The following is a 22,913-nucleotide window of genomic DNA, read 5'->3' on the forward strand; positions in this document are numbered from 1 at the left end:
GGTGGATACAGGGGAGCTTCAGTCATCCCTCCCTGAGTGGGAAGCACAAGGACAGCATGTGACAATCCCCAGCTGGGCAAAGGAGATACAGAGCATGTGGGCTCTCCACTAGCTCAGCCCAACTACACGATATCCCTGAGAATTAATCAGTCCCATAGCAATTACCTCAGCCTATGAGTAGTTTCTATCATGGTCCTATACAAACCTAGCATAGGGAAGTTTGGGAATGCCTCCAACCCTCAGTAGCTTCTCTCTCTCTCTCTCTCTCTCTCTCTCTCTCTCTCTCTCTCTCTCTCTCTCTCTCTGTCTCTGTCTCCTTTAATGTCTCACTTTCTTGTAGTTCTCATCAATAAAGCTTAAGCTTGCTTTGTGAACTCCTAGGCCTGTCTCCATCTTTTATCTTTAGTGGCATGAGACAATGAGCTACTGTCCTATGTCAACCTTTTGTGATTGTGAGCATCTGGTGCACTAGGTCTGTGGGTCACACACATCTGGGCTATGAACTATCCTGTCATTCTGAAAGCCTTGCACCCTCGTCACAAGCCAGAAATGATCACACTGTCTAACATCAGAGCCTATTTAAGTTGATCTTGACATTTTCTCAGCTAAAGATGGCTGGCATACTACATGAGATTACTGTTACACAGGCCGAAGTCCCTGGCCAAGATGGAGCCACCCAAGGCACCAAGATGGATGACCCATGTAGGAACCAGTCCCTTGGAGGAAATGAAAACTGCACACTCTACAAATCTCAGGAATCTGACCCTCATCTTACCAAGGGCAGCCTGACCACAGCATCCTGTTATGTAAGAACTAGAGGTTCTCCTTGTGAAAATTCCTTTGTTTGCAGCATGTATTTGTTAGGGTTTTACTACTGTAAAGAGGCACCATGACCAAGGCAACTTTTATCAAGGTCAACATTTAATTGAGGCTGGCTTATAGTTTCAGAGGTTCAGTCCATCATCATCATAGTGGGAAGTATGGCATCATCCAGACAGACTTGATGCTAGAGAAGGAGGTGAAAGTTCTACATCTTGATTGAAAGGCACCCAGGAGGATGCTTTCTGCTGCACTGGGCAGAGCTTGAGCACTTAGGAGCCCTCAAAGCCCAACTACTCAGTGACCTGCTTACTCTAACAAGGCCACGCCTTCTCCAACAAGGCTACCCCTCCTAATAGTATCACTTCCCATGGACCAAGCATATTCCAACCACCACACAGCAGTTCCCTTCCCCTTTAATCTCCTTCTGCCATTCCCCCTCACAACTTACACTGCCCTATCAAAACCAAAACTCCCTTTTTGTATGTCTGCTTGCCCTTCTCTCAGATATAGCCCTACAGTTCATACTTCAATAAAGCTTTGTTCTGTGGCTTTAGTGTGGCTCCCGTGGTCTCACTCTCTTGTAAAACCTTACATCTAGCACTGAAACCTGGAAGGAGTATGGATTGCTGTCTCTGGACACTCCCCTCATCTCTCCTGATCACCAAACTGCTGTTCCGGCCCCTGAGTGCTAGGAGCCTCCTGCTTGCTGCCAGCCTTAGCACTCACCACTGATTTAGATTTCTTCTGCCTGTTTTCTTGTTTCTTTAATCTCAGTTAGTGTCCCTTCCATGTTGGTCTTTAATTCAGAACCTTACCTCTAGCCAAAAACCATGCTGGCATGTCAGGCAGTGCCCCTACCCTTACAGCCTCTCTGTCGCCAACAGGGAAGACTGTCTGATACCCAGGGATTTCCTTATCCCAGCCCTTAGTTCTTGAGAGCCATGTCTCAGGTCAGGATCAGTTGTGCGACACTCTTTTTTTTTCTACCTCATCTTCTCTACCCTGCACCTCCCCCTCACACTGTTCCACTTCTCTCTCCTTGTTCTCATCACCCTCCTCTTCCTCATGGCTCTGCTCACCTTCATTCCTCCACCTGTAATAACTTCGAAAAGCTTTTGGCTTCTTCTACTTGTCTGATCAGGCCCCCTGCCTTTCTTTTCCTTTACCTTTACTTCAAATATAGGAGCCAGCCATCCAGGCTTACTGTGATGGTCGATGTCACCTGGCATTCACATGGCAGCTGCAGAGGATGGCAGGGGGGTGGGTCATACCTTACCTCCTATAACTAGCTCTTGGAAGAACTAGTAACAGAAACCAAGAGCTCAGCTAGGAGCCTCTGAATGCTATAGGAGCAGCTCTCTTCTCTGGCTTAAGTTATCCTCTTGACAGCAGTAAAGGAGGAGCCTGTCTCTCTGTGAAGAATGCTGCCTTCATATCAATCAACCAGAAGTGGAAACTAAGAAAAACTCCAAGTCATAGAAAGCTGCCTATAGCTCAATAGAAACTCATGGCCTCCTGGGCTATCGAATGCCTTCAGTAGCTTTGTAGCATCTGGCCATGGTTCCTGCCTTTTCTGGGACCCCTTATTTGAATCTTTCTCCTTCTCCTAGTCCCATGCCTCCTCAAATGCACCAAAAACTACATAAGCAAATCACCCATCAGGCTTCTAAGCCATCTGTCTTCTGCCTATATCTGCCCTTAGGCTATACTGAGGCAGAGGCCAACTCAATGACTTGAACTGACCATCCGCAGTCTTTCTGCTCCCAGATTTATTACTCCTGTCTAGAAGGAAATAGCTAGAGGAGACCACTGACACTCTCTATCACCAACAAAAGGCAGGGGTGTTAGGCTGGGCAAGTCCTTAGCCAAGACAGAGCTACCTAAAATAAAAAACCAAGAAGAATGACTCATAGGAATCTGTTCATTCATGAAATGGAAACTGCATGTTCTATGCATGTCAGGAATCTGACCCTTCTCTCAGCCAGAGTGGCATGACTACAGCATCCTAGTATCTTAACCAAAGGTCCTCTCAAAAGATTTCTGCTGTGTCAGTTCCTATGTTCACAGCAGTTCCTTTCCCTAACACTCTCCCACCATTCTCCTGACCAACTTGAACCACCCTTTAAAACGTAAAAAACTCTCTTTTGACATGGCTGCTCTCCCTTCTCTTAGAGACAGCCTGGTGGTGAGTACCTCAATAAAACCTGGTTCTTTGGCCTTAGTATGGCTGCAGTGGTCTCATTCTCTCATAAACCTTATATAATCTTTAAAATAACTCCCACTTTTATAATCAACTCACTCCAGTGCTATATCACTTGTTCTTAATTATTTTGTTCAAGCACCAGTCTGAAAGTGCTTCACTCAAAGGAAGCCTGCCATTGTCTTTGGTCCAAACCAAGTCATTCCGATCTGATCATAGCAGCTCTGATGTCACTACTTCCTCACTCCTCACTGAATGCTCCAGGTACCTCTGCTTCTCCCTGCTAGAGGGTTGTAATCTGGCAGGTTCTGAAGCCAATTCTGTCCTGACCAGGAACTAATAGAAAGCTGTTGGCTGCTATTAATGGGGCACTTACAGCAGCATAAACAATGAGCCACTCTACAAAGCTTGTGTTTGTGTGCTCAGGGCTTTTTCCATCAGGCTTGTCCATCAGCAGTTAGCTAGTTACAAATGAAATCCCAAGGCCAAATGACAGGGATGCAATTATCCTAGCTTCCTGTCTGCAGAGTCCTGCCAAGGAAGAATACGACTATTTGTCTATCTCATCTAGCTCCCAGGACTCAAAGGATAACACTGGAAGATCACTAACAATCAATAGATCATCAGAGATGAATTTTTTATTGATTATTATTATTGTTGATTGTTATGTTATTATATTATTAATATAATATTATATATTATATTATTATAATTATTTATTGATTATTGTTATTGATTATTATAATTATTGATGAAGAGGCAGTGCAGCGTGAGAAGAGACTGACTGCTACAGATTGTAAGAAGTCCGGCTGTGAGCCTGTGTTCTGTCTCTTTGAGCCTTGACATCTACCTCTACTACTCTTAAGTTTCAATTTCTTCATCTTTGGAGTGAGATCATAACACCAGTCATGGTGTTATGATGCTGCTGTTCCCTTCTAAAGAGATGATACATGTGAAAGCTCTGAAACTATGATAGTGACACTGATGATGGTGACAGAAACAGCGTTGAGTAAATGCCATGCCACGGCACCATACTGGGTGTTTGATGTAGGATATGCAGCATCTCATTTCATTCAAATTTCTTCTGAAGAGATGAAGATGGTGATGATGATGATGAGGAGGAGGAGGAGGAAAGGAAGAAGAAGAAGAGGAGGAGGAAGAGGAGGAGGAGGAAGAAGAAGAAGAGGAAGAAGAAGGGCTAATAAGGCACAGGAGCATATATCTATAACCTTGGTACTTGGTGGACTGAGGCAGAAGGACTGCAATGATATTGAGATCAGCCTGGGTCATATAGGGACTATCAGTCCACTTAGAGCTACATCTAAGACCCAGTGTGGTGATTCTAACATGCTGGTCCCATGGAGTGGCACTATTTGGATTTGTGCTCTTATTGGAATAAGTGTGGCCTTATTGGAAGAAGTGTGTCACTGTGAGGGTGGGCAGTGAGACCTTCCTCTTAACCATGTGAGAGCCAGTCTTCTCCTACCTGACTTTGGAATAAGATGTAGAACTCTCAACTCCTCCAGCCCCACATCTGCCTAGATGCTGCCATCCTCTTATCTTGATGATAATGGACTGAACCTCTGAACCTGCAAGCCAGCCCCAATTAAATGTTCTTTATAAGACTTGTCTTAGTCATGGTATCTGCTCACAGCAGTAGACACTAAGACACATAGCCTCACAACAACAGGGGCAACAACAAAGGACGCCATTTCATAAATGCTTCTGATATACCAAGCTCTAGCATCAGCACCCATGCCTCTTAGCATACATACCATGATCTACATGGCAGATGAGGAAAACTGGATATATAATGTAGATAACCTACTCAAGGTCACTGGAGGAGGCCATGTGGACTCATACACAGGCACTCTACTCTAGGACAGAATTTACCAAACTCTAACGTCAGAAAAGCTTTCCAGTAAGGCTGAGCTTCCATGTCTAGAAGCCTTTTGCATTTCTTGGTAAATCTAGTTTAATTCTGTAGTTATTGTATTTGGTTTTGTGACCTTTTAAAACATAATAATCATTTTTGTCTCAAGGTTTTATATATATGTATATATACATATATATATGTGTGTGTGTTTGTGTGTATGTATATGTGTATTTGTGTATATGTGTATTTGTGTGTTTATGTGTTTGTGTGTATGTATATATACATACATACACACAAACACACACATATTCAGTTTTATAGACAAAAATACTAATGATCAAGGGCTCAAGTCACTTGCCTAAGGTCATTTAATAATTGCTGAAATGAAGGTTTTAATCCAGTTTTCTGCTGTTAGCAAAAGTGTCAATCCATATAGCATCTGTTATGATGTGAGATCATCACTGAAAGCAGAATTCTGTTCCTGCCCCAGTCAATTTCCAAACCAAGTATGCTTTTTATTCTTGGAATTGGCTTGGAGACAAAACAAAAGGGTGAGAGTTAGCAGTCCTGATGATGGATATCAAGCCTGACACCAGAGCCATACGATAAAAATATTTCTGTTGGTGAAAAAAATTATATTTTAAAACTTATATTGAAAAAATTAATTATAGTTTAAAACTTGGAGACAGACTGAGTTTCACTCAGTGGCCTTCAGATAGCCTGGAAATCACCATGTATAACAAGCTCACTGAGCTCTCCCTGCTTTGTCCTCTGAATGCTGAGAACAAAAGTGTGCACCATTGATTTAGAATTTGAATGTGAATTATGGTAATAATATTTCCCTAACTGAGATCATATACACTTGGTTGAAACAATGGGATAATTGCCATAAAGCTATCTTGAGGAAAAGAAAATCAAGAAATATTGTTCCTGATATGACTCACTCTGTTGAAAGAAATGACAGTATGGATATGTGTATGACTTTGAAATCAATGTCACACACTGGAGGCACAGCAATAGGAAAGATTTCATTACAAACGAATGTTATATAATATCACAGTATGGTAGAGATTTAAAAATTTTTTGTTTACTTTGGGGTTTTGTTTTGTCAGTTAAACTCTTAGAAGTATATTGCCAGTAGCCACAATTACCACTTAGAGGCTCCCCCGGGGGAAGGCTTATACAGAATGCATCAGTGAAGAGTCTGTCCCAATTTATACCTAGCTTCACAGTCAGGTACATACACTCCCACAACAAATTCTATTGTTTCGCATCATTAGTATCTAATTTAATGCCCAGCACACAGTGGATGCTAACTAAAAGTTTGTTTATATGGGTATAAACACAGTTATCCCTTAAATTCTTGAAGAACATAATAGCAATGTTCCAGTTCTGTCATCTCTTGTCCTCATGAAGAGTCATTTTTTAACCTCATACTATTGCTGGTAGTGATTGGTTCATGTTGAGATAGCTACATGGTCACAGCATTCTTTTCAACATAGTATGTAGGTGTGAGTATCCAGGAAGATCATGGCTGATGTCCTCAGAGAACTGGGGCTTGTGGAAAACACATTAAGGAGATCAGAATAGCCTGGATTAGTTCTCACAGAAGAGGCCGTCCATGAAGCAGGCCACAGTGTTAGGAAAGTGGAGGGAGAAGGGGTGGTGAGTGGACTGCAACAGAGCAGAAAGGAGTAACAGAGGGCCTAGAGAGCCAGGAGAGGAAGTGGAAATTGGTACAGCTTTATTCATTCTAGTCTGAACTGGGCACTGTGCTGTGGCTACAGACAACTTATCAATGAACCATCGGGAACCACTTAAATGTTCTGAGCTGACACACTTGAAATTGAAAACAGTAGAAAGGGATGCTACTCTACTTTGTTGTTTTTGTTGTTATTCATGAATGTGTAATTTTGAAAGCAGTTTACTTGGTGTGTACAGCTATAGGCAGAGAAGAGGTAGATGGGAGAGGAAGATGCCGTAGCATGAACTGATGGGGAAGAAGCCCTGAGAAGTGACTGTGAAACCAGAGATAAGACCAGATAAATGGAAACTAAGAGAATCTGGAGACTAAGTATAAGAAGACTGGACAGCACAAAGGTCACAAATGACTTCCTGCCTGGAACATTAGAAAAGCAGCAGTTTAACAGTCACCTTCTGAACTCGTTGCCCATTCCTCTACACTTTAGAAAATAACATTTTAATTAAACTTACTGTGCTTATCACTTTCTGTCTAGCTTTCTATTTGTGTGTGTGTGTGTGTGTGTGTGTGTGTGTGTGTGCAACTGTATCTTTCCTCTGCTGTTAACACAGATGGCATCAAAGCCCACTGACCAAAGCTTATGCATGTGTCTATCCAGTGAACTTTAATGGGTGAGTAGATTCAGTAGGGTACCATAAGAAATGAAAGACCCAGGAGGGTAAGAGCTTGCCGGGGTTTACTCAGCTGATAAGTGCCAGAATGGAAGATAAAGTCAGAATCCACATTTTTGTGTCATTCATTCTACCGCAGTGAAAACATCAGCCTCAATAGTAATTAATATACAAGTAGCAATAAAATGCCTACATATTAGAAAGTAAATAGACTACTGTCTACCATGAAGGAGGACATTGGACAATTGAGGAAATGAGTTGGACCTTTGAGTTTTAGTAGCTCAGTGTTGCCAGAGGCTCCAGCTCCAGGTTCAGCCAATGGCAAAGTTAACATTTGAAAGGGAAATAGTACCTGGCTACTAACATTGACTCACCTGTTTGACCCACCCGCCAGTAGGTTTGAGACAAGAGGTTCCAGACATACTGCCTTAGCTCAACCAACCAGGAGCTTTACACTTGACATTATGAAACCCTGGCTCAAACTGCTTTTCCCAAAGGCTCATGACTGATGACTCAGTACCCCCAGTCCCTTGGCAAATAAATGCCTGAGGGTGAGGGGGAGAGATTGCTATAGGGCTTTGGAGAATGAATGTGGGTGAAGGGAGAGGACCTGTGTTCTGGCCAAAAATCTGATCATTAAGCACTGGCATATGGGTCCCCATTTGGACCCTGTTGACAAGAGTACCATTGTCATGCAATTCAGGGAACTAAGGCTGGAACGAAATGGCATAATCACCAAGAACACTGAGCGGATATTAAATTATTTGATTTCAGTCAAGTTTTGAGAAACTATATCTAGAAACCTGCACCATTTGAACACAATTGATTACACCCTAGCCTGAGTAATTCACTGTGTTTGGGCCATATCTTATATTACAACCCACCCTTTCTTCAGTTCATGTTGTCTCCACAGATGCCATTATTGGTAACACGTTGTCCAATGTCTTTTAGACCTTTTTAAGGTCAGGCAACTTACTTCTTTTCAGCCTGATTCATTGCTGCTTTCTGAAAGTATAAAACTTGAAGATTAAGTTCCTTTTCAAGGAACAGACGTGAACCATAAAAGGAAAAGAAGCCTGTGGTAGACCAGAGAAATAATGGTATTTTAAAATGCTAATCCTTTAGCTACTTGTGAGCAATATGATAAACATCTTGATTTTATTGTCACAGAAAGTAAAACTCCTTTTATCAGCAGGCTGCAGCTTTTGCAGTGGGTGGTGTATTAAATGTGAGAGCTACACGGAAGTTTAGGGCTGAAGGGATGGAGACGGATGGCATTGTGCAGATGCAATCTTGAACAGCTCTGAATTTCTCTAACTGTGCGAATTAAGTTCAGTGGCTGAGTAGTTTCAGTGCACAAGCACTTGTTCTGGGCACTAGAGACACAGCTTCTGGGGGAGCCCAGGAATCATTAATAATCACACTGAAAAGCATATGGAATATCACAGGGGAAGAATACATTTAAAAGGGCGTCATGAATGCTGGAAAAACATTTAAGTAGAAAGTGGCATCTGAGATACAGCATGTGAGAGGTGACTGGGAGGAAGTGCCCAGGGGACAGTAACTGGAGCAGTAGAATGACTGGAGAACTTCGAAAAGAAATTACATAACCTTGAGGATCTCTTTTGCTTTGCCAGGATGAAGAGGAGTAACTATGGGTGACGTCATAAACATTTCTATCAGGAAAACAGTAGGAGACCTAGGCTTGTGAGTAGCAAGGAGTCTTTAAAGGGTTCAAATGGGGTGATGGTAGTGCAGAATTGAACATTAGGGTCTAATGTCCCACTGTACATAAAAGGTAATACCAGTTGCAGAAGAACCATGTCAGTCAAGATGTATGCAAAGAAACGCTATGAAAAATATCTATTGATTACACATTCGATGGATGTCCCTTCTTTCTGCAAATACGGGTTGTTTTTAGTAGGAAACCTCTTTCTGGATGGTTATCCTTTGTTTTTTGTTTTTTTGTTTTTTTCTTCTTGAGTAGGATCTTACTTGTAAGCAGCTAAATTAAAGTCAACAAAGAGCCACAGTCTAAGTGTCTGAATTGGCATCAGGTTTTACATATGTTACGGAGCCCACCTCCTGCAACAGTCCCACAGTTCTCCCTGAACTCCGGCTACCCATGTCTTGTTCACTGCAGCCCAAGGGTACTGGCATTTGCTGTTCTCTCTGTTCTACCCCACCCCTTCTTGTCTCTGATCACAGAACTCTCCTCTATATCCTCACCATGAGCCAGGTAATAGTGGCACATCATCCCTTGTAGGCCATACTTTTTATTTATGTTCTCTACAGCACACACTGACATCTAAACCGGTCTAATTCACATACTTGCCTCTAGCTAATTTTCTATTTGACAGAACAGAAAGATTGTCAGTGGTCAGTATTGACAGGTTTCTGATACATAGTTTGCTCAAAAAAGTTTCTTTGAACCCCATAGTGCTGTTAGAAGGATTAAGTCTCAGAATAGACAGAAAAAGCTAGGTTGGTCCCTCCTGTAGGAAGTTTTTAGGAACTAGAACTTCACCTGAACATAGCAGACACTCCATATTTGGTACTGGCTTAAGTTTTCATTCCAGGAAGTTCCAGGTGGTCGAGTTTTCAGAGAGAGATTTTGTAAGTAAGGAGAAGATGGGGATCTAGGCCAAGGACTGGCACCTAGAAAAATAGCCTGCATCAGTTCTATGGACTTGTTTTAGAAAAACAAAGAATGAAGGAAAACCAGCCACCACCAGGCCCAGTTTAGGCATTTGTTCCCAAGAAGTGTCCTTCTAGTGTGTGGGTTGAAATGAGATAATATGGGAAATTCAGAATTACGGAACTCCTCAAATCTCTTATGCAGTCAGACTCTGGAAACTCTTTGTATGGAGAAACTATTCTGACCTGAAAACCTGATGATTGTCCCATTGTCAACACTGTATGTCAAAAGGTAGAGATCTCAGGAGTTGAAGCATTGGGACTTGTCATTCCACACTCTGCCCCAGTTTGTGGAAGTCTTCCCACTGTCATAATTCAGAAAAGATGGGCCTAAAATTTTGTCAACAAATATCTTGTCCTGAAGGGAGTTGGTCAGGTTCCAGGTTGGTTTCTTATATTTAAAACGTGTTCTAAGCGAGGAGGCACATGCTTAATAATTTCAATCCAGCATGTAAGCATATGTCATGGTCACACTGCTGTGAAGAATTTCCTATAGTTCCTGTCTCCCTATAGTATGTCTGAGTTGCATCCCCACATTATGGCCGCAGGATGACTATGTCAGAGAAATCTATCCTAGTGCTTGAGGCCTTAATAAAGGTGACAAGCAGGCAGATAGGCAGGTAGAATCACATATTTTTTGTTTGTTTGTTTTTCGAGACAGGGTTTCTCTGTGTAGTCCTGGCTGTCCTGGAACTCACTCTGTAGACCAGGCTGGCTTCGAACTCAGAAATCCACCTGCCTCTGCCTCCCAAGTGCTGGGATTAAAGACGTGCGCCACCACCGCCCAGCTGAATCACATTTCTTAAAAGACCCGGACTTCTAGGCTTATTTTAAGAAGAGTTGATATTGAAGAGAGAAAATTTCCAGTCCCAGTTGACAGTAGGTTCTAGGGAATGACCTGGTTCTGAGGGTTACAGAGATGTTCTATAGTACTGGTACACATGGGTTATCTTTGGCATTTTATTGCATTCTCAAAACTCTATTTCTTTTATGACTTAAGATTTGTCTTAATGTATAGCGTACTTAAACTTGTATGGATGAAATCATACAAACTGTATAATATTTCAATATTTTATCAATAAATATAATTTATCAGTTAAAAAAAAAACTATGCAAGTCCCTGTGTTTTCCAAAAACATCTTCCTGGAAACTGCATCAAAAAGGAACTATTATAAAACCAAGGATGCTTTCCATGGAAACAAGGTAATAATTAGGGATCTTACTACCTTAAAAATATTAGCTTCAATAAGTTACAGATGTAGCCAACCAGTTCATGACACCAAAGATAACACCATCATCAGAACTCAACAACCCCTAAAATCGTAAGATTTAAGCTTCGTGTTCTCAACAGCAGGCACACATGCACTTACTGGATTTATTACACTAGATGCTTCATTGAACTATAAATGGTACAAGTGACCCCATTTGTAACTACACTTGGAAAAACTGTAACCAAATGAAGGTATTAGATAAATGACATCATGCTGTAGTCAACAGCTGCTTATATAGACTATGATCAAGTGAGAAAATGTCAAAGTCTATCCTTGTTCAGTAACTTAGTGACCCATTATAGGCAACATTCTCATCAGCTGGCCATTCATACATTGGTCCGCATTTAATATAATATATATTATATATGCACATATATAATACATGTGTATATATATTAAATAAAGATATGTATATATCTTATTTATAAGGTAGTAATTAATTTTATAGACACGGAAATTTTTTCAGATACATTTTTATATGAAAAACAGGTATCTGAACTTAGCTCATGAGACCGTGAAGTTGCATATAAAGTTAGAGTCATTATTACCAAAACTTGCCCACAATCTCTTTCTCTATTCACCCCTTTGAGACCAAAGAAAACCCTTTAAGTGGAGGGTGATATATAAATGTGCGTGCTGAGCAACCAATGAGGAACAAACAATGAGGAGGAGTACCCAGGGGCATGTTGGTACCCAACGGCTGCTCTTGGGTTTTGTTTCCAACACATAAAGCTTATTCTAAACTGATCTATTTTCTTAGTGAAAAAAATGGTCTTCAGATCTCAAGCACATCTACAGTAATTCAAAATACCCATAATAATAACAAACATACGAGCTGTCATTTTCTATTTTACAAAATGTTTCCATAAACATAATTTCTCTCCACATCAACTGTTATGGAGTGTGTGGAAGCATTTCTGAGGCTCACATCATCCAGCTTTCAGTTCCATTCACTCCGTCAGTCCATCCTTGACTCGGTGCCTGATCCATTCACTCATCACCATGTTCACTGAGGGGCTGGGCATAGGGTCAGCTGAGGCAGGTTGGTTGCATCTCATCTTTTGTATTAGAAAAGAACCAACCTCAAAACACTGCTTGCCTCCAAATAAGTGCTGAGCCTAGCCATGGCAGGGAAGCAAGGAGTTACAGATCAAAGTGGACTGATCCCGCTACAGAGTCAGTATGCAAGGAAATGCTTCAACTCTCTTCATGGCTGACAAGAAGAGGCCTCCAGTGAACACTGCTCCACTGGATCAGGTTTGATATGAACCATCTCAGCATGCAATATTTTTTAGCACAGAGCTTTTTTTTTTCTTTCTCAGCAGCATATAGGAGTTCTCTCTCAGGGTCTACTTCCTTTTGCTAAGGCTGGTGCTCAAGAAAACTTAAGTCTTCACATAACAGAGAATTCTTTTTTGGCATTTGACTGGTTTTGGCAATCTTCTCTTCCTCATTCCAAAGTCTCTTTCCTGCCAAGTTCAGTTCCAGAATGAAAGTCAATGCCATCAGGAATAGCAAGTGCCACTCCATGAGAAGCTCAAGAGAATGGTGCAGTACATTGTCCTGAGATGGAACCAAACCACAGTCAAGGTGAAAGCTGGCTCTGAGAAGTAGTGCTTCCCTCGCTGAGAACCTTTGCTTTCAGGTAGTTGGGACAAACGATGGACTCTGCTTTGAGTGAAAGACACCAGGTTCACTGTAAGGGCACAGATGACCAAGTCAGAAGTCTAGAATGCCCAAATCAGTAGGGCCATTCCTTTGAAACAAAGCCAACAGGTAGGCAGGCCATGAGTATTCGAGGTAGCAGATGGCAGGCTATAGCAGCATCCTATTGTCTTAGAAATGGAAAGAAATCTTAAAGACTCCCTACTCCAAGTTTCATTTGGCCATGTTGAAAGTGAAATTCATAGATGGAAAGACATTGTTCATGGTCTCACAGCATTTTAGAAGCAGGGCCTGGGCTGGCATTTGTGTCCTCTGACTTGGAGTCAGATATTGTTTTCTCATTACTAGCATTTCTGGACTCTGTACTTCTCTACCTAAAAGATAGCAAGGATATCAAGGCTCCACAAGGTGAGCATCTATCAGTTCTGTCCACTGGAAAAGTCCGAGCATCTCTTAATGGATGCCCGTGATGACACCAGCCCTGCCTAAGGCTCTTTAGGTATTCTATCTGAGCTGAAAGGAAAGTAAAATCTCTCAGATGAGATAAATCTGGCCTTGGCACTCGGGGAAGCTGTCTTTGACTTCCCTCCAGGGTTTCTGCAGAGACCATTTTCCACTGACAGATCTCTCTTCTGTGTCTCCAATGACAAACGAATGGAGCCTGTCCTGAAGAGAACATTAACACTAAACACAGGAAAAAGAAAACAGCTCTATGACTGACACAGGACTGGCCAAGAGGATGCAATATCTACACCTAGACAAAGGAAAGAAAGTATACAAGTGCCCAGCAGAGAAGAGAGCAAGGAAAGAAGGGTGGAGGGTCTGAACACAGCTATAGTAGGTGTGACCAAGCAAGAAATGTAATCGAGACAGGCACATGTTTTGACAGTATCTGTAAGATGACACTTCAGAGAAGGCATGTTTGGAAACTGAAAATCGAACACTAAACATTTACAAGACAGACTGGAAACAGCAAGGGGACTAGGTCATGGACTTCAGAGACTACCAAGCAAGAGTGGAGACTCCAGGAGGAGGAAATATTGAGAAACAGAAAGTGAAGGATGAAGCCCTTCTCTCCCCTGACTTCCTCAAATACTGTTGGAATCCTGGCGGAAAAGTCCAGTGTGGATTGCCTCGTGCTCTTGGAAAGCCTTGCAGGAGAGAGTGCCAGGGGCAGCCACATACACACAAGTAGCAGCTTAGGACTGGCTTCGTTTCAAGCCACAGTTGTCTTCTAGGTCATTGTCCCAGGGGCCTAAGTATCACTGGGCTGAGCAGCCACCAAAGGAGAAGTTGCTGTGAGGTGACACCGGCTCTCCCACTGGCCACCACATTCCACTGCATCCCTGGAGGAGAAGAAGATTAGAAAGGCTCAAGTACTGAAATGGAGTCACAAGATGGTGAATAGGCACTCCCAAAGCAGGTATCTCCATGCACCATGCAAATGGGCTGCAGTTTAGCCTCTAAACTAAGAGTTCCCGACAATAAATGAGCCAATAATTATTCCTGAATGACTTTAACTATTTAAAAATAATTAATGTCCAGCCCAAATTTATACTCCTAACATTTCTGCCCAACAGGTCTGCTTTGTATTTCAGACCCACCCAAAATCCTAACCTCTCCTGATTGGATATCTCAAATTTTCTCCTCCAGATCATATTCCATAGTGAGCAGTGTCCTGTGAACAACATACATGTTCTGGTGATGTCTCGTAGAGTAAAGCACTTGGAAGGAGCCCAGTTCTTCAAGCACAATAAGCATCACAATATACAGACTAAATAATTAGTTTGCTTATGTGGACACACTCACAGTGATCTCATTCCTATCAGTGCTAATATGCTATTGCGAGTAGTTTTAAAAACCCACGCTTGTTTCTTGCTGGGTGCCTACAGCTCATGCTTTTCCCATGAACTTCAGAAGCTGCAAACACTCTACACTGACCAACCACCCAGCAGCTAGCTCTGCTAATGCTCTAACAACTGCCCAGGCTATGCCCTTTCTCTTGCCCACCTGAGTCACCATGGATGGAAAACACCAGACAGCCTTACTATTTCAAAACCAGCTAGATAACACAACTGCTGGGTAAAGAATTTGTTGTTCTAAACTCACCAGCTATCTTATATTTGAACTCTGCTGGTGGCGGGAGCCACCACCACTTCTAATAGCCCCCAGACCTTACATGGCTCATGCTCCTCTCTCCAGAGCCTGGCTGGGAAGCCCTTTCTCCTGAGACCTGGAAATCCCACCTTTTTATCTTTGCCCAATGATTGGCTTCTGCCATCTTTATTGACATAATCAAGAAACAATTAGGGAGCCAGATTTTAGTTATCAGCTCCTCCCTCTACACTATTGATTAATAATGACTTTGTTATCAACATCTGTAGACACGTGTTTCCCGTTTTTATCCCTTTAATTTCTTTCTCTTCTTATATTGCTCTAGATAGTGCTTCAAGTGCTGTGTTAAAAGGGAGTTGGAACAGTGGAAGCCCTCTCTTGTTCCTTCCTGACTTTAATAGGATAGCTTTGCGTTATTTGACAGTTAGGATCATGGTGGGTATATGTTTGCCATATACAGATTTTCCAATTCAACCATCTCTAGGACTTTTTAATCATGAAGGCATGTTGGATTTTGTCAAAGTTCTTTCCTGCAGCTATCAGGATGATAATGTGATTTTTGTAATGTTAACACATAGGAGGATTACATTTATTGTTTTATATATGTTGAGTTATAGCTGTATGTGTTGAAGCCAACTTGATGGTGATGGATAATCTTTCTTGATATGTACCTGTATTTAGTTTGAAAAGATTTTGTTGAGAGTTTTTCTTATCCATGTTCATCAGAAATATTGGCTTCTAGGTTTTGGAATTACAGTAATAACAGCATTTTTGAAGTACTTTCTTTTAATTTGAGAAATATTAGTTGTAGTTCTTTATTGACAGTCTGGTGGAATTCGGCTGTGAATCAATCAGAATCTGGGCTTTTAAATGTGAGATCTTGCATTACTGTTTAAATCTCCTTATTTGTTATGGTTCTGTTTAAGTTGCTGACACTTTCTTGGTTTCAGTTCTATGCTGATAAATATAGATATTTATCTGTTTTTTTTAAAAGTTTTCTAGCTTAATGAAGTATAGGTTTTTAAAGTATTACCTTATAATATTCTAAATTTCTTTGCTGTTTATTGTAGTGTTTATATTTAATTCTGTTTATTTGAGTCATCTCTTCCTTCTTTTGGTTCATTGTCAATTTTATCTTTTCAGAGAATCAACTCATAGATTTGTTAATTTCTTGTATTGGTCTGTTTCTATTTTATTAATTTCTGTCATGTTTTAAAGGTTTTTTTTCTTCCGATTTACTCGATGTAGGTTTGGTTATTTTTGTCTTCCAAATTCTTGAATTGCAAAAGTAAATTGTTTACTTGTTCTCTTTCTGACTTTATATCAGAATCTCCATAGATGCACGGAAATTCTAGAGATTCTTTTCCTTTGGATTTCCAGCTTTAATGCATTGTGGTGATATAGATTACACGGCATTACTCCAATTGTTCTGTGTTCTTTGAGATTTGTGTCCCAATCATGTCATCCAGTTTATAAAAGATTTCCACAGGCCATTGAGTAGAAAGTATATCCTTTGTTGTTTGGGTAGAGTACTCTGTAGCTATCTGTTAGAGACATTTGATGTTTACTGTCATTTAATGTTTATGTTTCTCTGTTATTTTTTGTCCAGATGATCTGGAGAAAGGAGGATATTGAAATAATCCACCATTGCCGTGCTGCTGGGGTTAATTTTTACCTTTACAGTAGGATGCTTTTTAGAAAACTGAGTGAGTCAGAGTTTTCCATGTATGTGTGTAATGTCCTCTTGGTTAGTAATTGCATTAATTAGAATTAGTATTATTGGTTTCTTCTGATTAACTTTTGCTGAAGTCCATTTTTCCAGCTATTAAGATAGCAATGCCAGCTCCTTGTTGGTCCCATTTGCTAGAAAGCTTTTTTGAATCCTTTCGCTCTAAGGTAGTATCTATACTTGGAGTTGTGATGAGTTTATTCTAGTTAATAATTATGTTATTACATTATTATATATTGCCATATATTTGAGTCAAAATGGAGAATATTTATCTCAGTTAAACTTTATCTTATGGGCTTGGTAACAATTTTGCCACTTGAGTTCATACTATAAGAATTTCAACATTTCAAATGATTTTCAATAATGACTTACTAAACCATATTTCAAATGTTTTCTAAGAACATAGATAACCTATCATTGTCACTACCTAGACATTTTAGCTAAGTGTTATCTGAATTTTAAGTTTTCAGCCAAGGGAAAAGTATACACGAGAGCAGAACAAAGTGTAACAGTATATCGTGGGAAAAAACACCTAAGTCTCAGCATGCTTTAGCATGACCTCATCCTATTAAGATTTTCCTGGTGATATGTTAAAGTGTTTCATCAAAAACTGTTCTATTATAATATGATCACATCTTACATTGAGTTATTTTTGTTCATTTGTACAATGAATGTCTTGGAATTCTAGTGAAGTCCACTTTATGCCACACATTTGCAATTTCTAGAGTCTTTCTTGAAAAACTGGTTATTGCTTACTGATATCTACTCTTGTGCTGTTTCACCTGTGTTCCAGAGAGCCACTTGGGGATATCATCAGTCAATTTTCAAACCATGAGATTTTGTATACTTTGCTTGGAGATACATATGGCTTTTCATTAATCTAGACAGCAATGTCCCATAATGTTCTCTTCTTTTCAGCTAGCATCTTCTCTTGTTATAGAGAATATGCACCCATTCTTCCCAAAAAGTAACATAAAACTATTTCTGAGACCACCACTTTCTCTGAACACACTTGGGATTCAGATTCATTCTTAGTTATATGTCCTTCTATAATTTTCAAATGCCATTAACTCTTTAGATAACTCAACATATGCCCAAACATTATCACCCTACATTTCTATTTATCTCATTTGTTGACATATCTACAAAGAATTTTTTAAAATGTGAATATGAGGAAGATGAGAAGGAAGAAAGGATTGCTCATATGCCATTGACCCAGGCTTCATAATGGCTGAGCCTCTAAATCCATGGAAGACACAACCATTTCCTCTCCACAGTAGCAAAGGCAGTAGGGGACTTTAGAATAGGAAAGGGTGGTATGATGATGTCACTTGTCTGGAATAATCTCTACTTATGTTATTATACCAGCACAATTAACAGTTAATACTTTAGTGCAATTTGCCTGAAGGCTTTTACACAAGATAAAAATTTATGGATGATTATATTACACCAGAAGAGATGGCATGTGGTATAAAAGATAACACTGAGTGTGCACTGTTTTGCCATTCCAGGAACCCACTTTGCTGCTAGCTAAAGTCATGAGCAGGAGCAATAGCAAAGTGCAGCAATAAGAACAATAATCAGAACACAGGGAGTTCTAACGTGGTGTTAGTCTGCCAGTGTATGTACCCAACAGCACAGACTTATTTCTGTGCCTCATTTCCCCCATTTGTTAAGTGAGTGGGAGGGGAATAATCCATAAGATCCTTTGCAGTTCTGACATTCTGATTCCATGAGTAGCAGGGATAGTGGGTGACAGACATGGGCCTTTTGATTGGGTAGCAGTTGTGTGTGGGACTGTTCTGCAAAGCTGTGGGTAATTGCTTCAAATTTGGCTTTTAATATCCTATTGTTAGCATTTGATCATTTATATTCCACTTAGAGGGAAGAAGATTTTCTGGAAACACAGGGAAGGTAATTTTGCTTTTGTGTCAAAGAATCAAAAAGTCCTCAATTTCTGAGCCACGAATTTACTCTCCAAAGCTGTTAAGTGTTTTTAAGTAGAAGGGTGTGGGATAGGGTTCAAAAATACAGTGAGACCATAACTGACTGTCCTCAAACACAGACATGGCCAAAAACATTGCCAGTGTTATGTAAAATCCCTGACACAAAACATCATCAAAATAAAATTTTTCCAATAATCTAACAGGTCAATTTGAAATATACTGGGTTTCACTTAATGAATTGGCTGAGCCTCTTTACAATAGATAGCATGTTCTCATCTTTCTCCATGTTTAATCTTTAGCACAAATCTATAGGGACAGAATGCACAGGATATTTATTTCCATTTAATAAGAGGGAAATATAATGTAGATATGGATTGGTTGAATGGTGTGGTGGTTTGATTGACACGTTCTCCATAGGCTCATTTGTTTGAATGTTTGGTCTTCACTTAGTGGCTGTTTGTGAAGGCTTAAGAGGTATACACGTATTGGAAAGAGTATGCCACTGGGGACATGCTTTCATACCCTTTCAAGTTAGCTCTTTCTACTCCCGTTTTGTGGATGAGGATGTAAGCTTTCAGCTTCTGCTCTAATGCCAGTCCTGCCTGCCTGCTGCTGTGCTCTCTGCCATGATGGTGAGGGACCCTTATCCCACTAGAGGTAAGCCACCCCAAACCTTTCCTTTATATAAGCTACCTTGGTTCATGATGTTTTATCATACCAAAAGAAAACTAGCTACTACAGAAATTGATACAAGGGGGTGGGCTATTGCTCTAATAGATCTGACCATGACAGATTTGGAAGACTATGGAAGACTTTGGGACTTTGGACGAGAAAAGTGGTTGAGTGCTATAATTAGGCTTTAATGGGGACATCCTAATAGAAATCTGGAAAACAGTGCTAAGAGCTATAATGGATTGTGGAGGTCTAGCTCAAGAGGTTTCAGAGGGAAGCAAGAACTTTTACAGCAACTGGGGTAGAAACCATTACTATGATATTTTGGCTTCTGTTTTGCCCTTGTCCCAAGCATTTCCCTGGGGTTAAATTGAAAAAATAATGAGCTAATTTACAATTTGGAAGAGACTTCAATACAGCCTAATGCTGACTCCATTATATGGTTATTAGTAATCACGCTTATGTAGATCTGAAATAAAAGAGGACAGTAGGCCAAGCAGGGTACAAAATACACAGTTTGAAGAGAAAAAGAGCTCCAGGAAATGTAATGCTGGAGCCAAGGCTTGTGCTGAAAGAAACAAGGAGATTAAGGATAAGCTTGATTCTCAATGTGATAAAGGGAAGTGTGCCCCCAGAGGGAGATGCCACCCAGCTAAACTCCTACTTGTGAAAGAAAGGGGTTGAAGGAGTTTTCTACTTCTGGCTAGGATTCATTCCAAGTGGGCAGCCAAACATGGCAGATACACACATGGGTCTGGTTTTAGAGTCATGAAGGATACTCACATAAAAGAGTTATGGAATCTTCCTCTGTGGTTAAGGAAGAGCCACTGAAGCCAGGCAATGTGGGACAGGGCAGTCCCTGAATGAAAGCACAGAGAGGGTAAGTGGCCCTAAAGGCCTTTTCATGAAGCTTCGAAAATGAAGCCTGGATTGCATTGGAGACTCCAATATGTTAGAGGTTCTAGAGCCATGGGATATCTGCTAAGGAGAGCTGGAAACAGGGAGTACGACCAGCCCAAGAGTGCAACATATTTTACAGACAGCAAAACCATAGGGATGAAGCCATTGCAGCCCCTTGACACTAGATATATTTTCCTTAATGGTGTTTAGTCCCTGGTCCAGCATTTCTTCATTATAACCCCTGTTTTCATTTTGGAATGATAATGTGTATGTCGGAACTATGGAAATTGCATTTTAATTTTACAGGCGTTTAATAAATTGAAAGATTGCCAGAAGTCTCAGGAGAGACTTTGGACATTAAAATAGTGTTGAGGTGGTAAAAACCTATGGGGACTTTTGAAACTAAAGTAAATGCATTTTACCTTATGATATGGTCCTGACCTTATGCATGGTCAGGGAGTAGAATGTGATAGTTGGGATGAAATGGCCCCTTTCTGCTCACGTGTTTAAGTAATTGATCTCCAGTTGGTGGCTGTTTGGGGGAGATTAGAAGGTGTACTCTTGTCGGAGGAAGTATGTCACTGGAGGTGGACTTAATAGTTTCGAAAGTCTCACACCATGTTTAGTTAGCTCTTTCTCCTGTTCTGTTTGTGGATCAGGATGGGAACTTTCAGCTATTTTTCCAGCACCATACCTGTTCGCTGCGCGTTCCCTACCATGTGGTCATGGACTCTTATCCCTTTTGATCCATTAGCCCCAAATAAACTTCTCCCTTTATAAGTTGTCTTGGTGATGGTATCTTATTACAGCAACAGAAAAGTAAGGAATTCATATAGTTAACTGTGGATTCCATGCTATAAATTGAAACTTCTTCCTAATTAAAAAAAACTAAATAAAGTTCTCTCCATTGGAGAATATGGGAGTCATTTCTGTGGTGGAAAGAATTTTGTGATGAAGCTTGATATTAACAGTTAATAAATAGACTTAGAGTAGTTATAAAAGGGGAGGAGAAGGAAGGTAATGGAGAAATGTAATGCTGCCTAAGTCATTTATCCCAAAGGCCTCCAAACTATGTGTATGATGATGATGTACACACAGCAGAGTGAGTTCAGGGTTCTCCACCAGCCCTCTGACAGTGGAAGGTAGAGTTTAGGTGAGAAAAAAAAGACTTTTTCACTTAAAATATTGCTGGCAGCTGATTTTTACATACACAAGGGTATGCTGTTCTTTGAACAAGGGAGTACTAAACTCTTCTATTAATACCTATGAGCCAGCTTAGTGATGCAGTCTTGTGGGTAGTAGAGAGAAAATATGAGTCACAAGGACCAGAGCTGGATATCTGAGGCAGTCAGTGATGCTCTGAACATGGTCAGCTTGGAAGCAGTAAAATGAGATACAAAATATCCCTGCGAGAAAAGCTGAAAAGGGACATTTATTGCTTTTATGACAAGGATAACAAAAAGGCTTGGTGACCAAGTCATGCAAATGAGAGAGCAAACAAATAAGTTGTAAGGAAACACACTAATGTTTAAAAAGCAATAATAATGAAAGCCATACTTAATCTCCTTTATCTCCCTTTACAGAAACACCCCCCACCCATGATCCCTTTCTGCTTCCCTAATTTCTTTGTATATTTCAGTTATATATGCAAAGATTCAGAGCTCAGATTCACAAATAAGGAAGAACATGGGGAATTTGAATTTCTGGGTCTGGGTTATATCACTCAGTATAATCTTTTCTAGTTCCATTCATTCACCTTCAAAATTTTAAGGTTGGTTTTTATAGCTGAACAGAATCTCATTGTGCATATGTACCACGTTTAGGTTGTTTCCATTACCTAGCTATTGTAAACAGCCCTGTTGAAGTGTTATATTGATCTATAGTATGATATTGATCCTTTGGGTATATAGCAAAAAGTGGTATAGCTGGGTAATATGGAACGATCCACTTTTAACTTTCTGGGGATTCTCTACAATGATTTCCATGATAGCTGTACCAGTTTGCAAGTCCACAAAACAGTAAATAAAGGTTCTCTTTATTGCCAGTTCGTTCATTCATTCATTCATTCATTCACTAATTTATTTTTTCTCTTACTTAGAGGGCAATAAGAACAATGGGTACTCCAACTAGGGACTGGTGGTATCTAGAAGAACATGTGTTTAAGATTGAGACTCATAGTAAAAGGAACCCTCATTTGCTGTCTTTATTATTGTACTAGATAATTCATGGGTGCCTCACATAATCATTGGAGAATTATAGCACATTGGTCTTCATTTTTGGCGGAAGAATGAGGCCTATGAACTAGGTCCAGGTAGAACCTGAGACCCTCACCAAGCCAGCATCACTAAGTGTGAACTATCCCCCAACAGGCCCATAAGCCCCTAGACATTACTCATGAGAAGCTGGGCAGATAGGTGAGGGTATAAAAGGTGCACAAAGAAGATCCCAGGATACGCTGAGCTTCCACAAGAAAGAAGAAGCAACCGGAAGAGAGCCCACAGGAAAAATGTAATTAATTGTTGATCAGAGAACAAGAACTGGGATCAGAGAAGTTTAAAGAGATCACATTGGAACTGCGCTTGATTTAGAGGAAGCTCACCAAAGTTCTACACCTACCACAGGAAGAGGAAGAGGAACATGGCTGTAG

At 40.5% G+C, this 22,913-nt stretch overlaps 1 protein-coding gene across 4 annotated transcripts in view; it reads right to left on the reverse strand.

The window, feature by feature from the left end:
* Positions 1-22,913, reverse strand: part of Htr4 (5-hydroxytryptamine receptor 4) — a 160,037-nt gene that overhangs the window by 19,896 nt on the left and 117,228 nt on the right. Inside the window, exon 6 of one of the 4 annotated variants that reach the window (XM_028774233.1) lies at positions 14,085-14,250. The exons of the other annotated variants lie outside the window; for them this stretch is intronic. Coding sequence (XP_028630066.1) covers positions 14,160-14,250 — 91 coding nt within the window. The 3' untranslated portion in view covers positions 14,085-14,159. Of the gene's footprint in view, positions 1-14,084; positions 14,251-22,913 lie in introns of those variants that run through there. 4 annotated transcript variants of the gene reach the window in all.

This window comes from Grammomys surdaster, unplaced genomic scaffold (assembly GCF_004785775.1).
Source record: "Grammomys surdaster isolate TR1022 unplaced genomic scaffold, NIH_TR_1.0 239, whole genome shotgun sequence".
NCBI lineage: Eukaryota > Metazoa > Chordata > Mammalia > Rodentia > Muridae > Grammomys > Grammomys surdaster.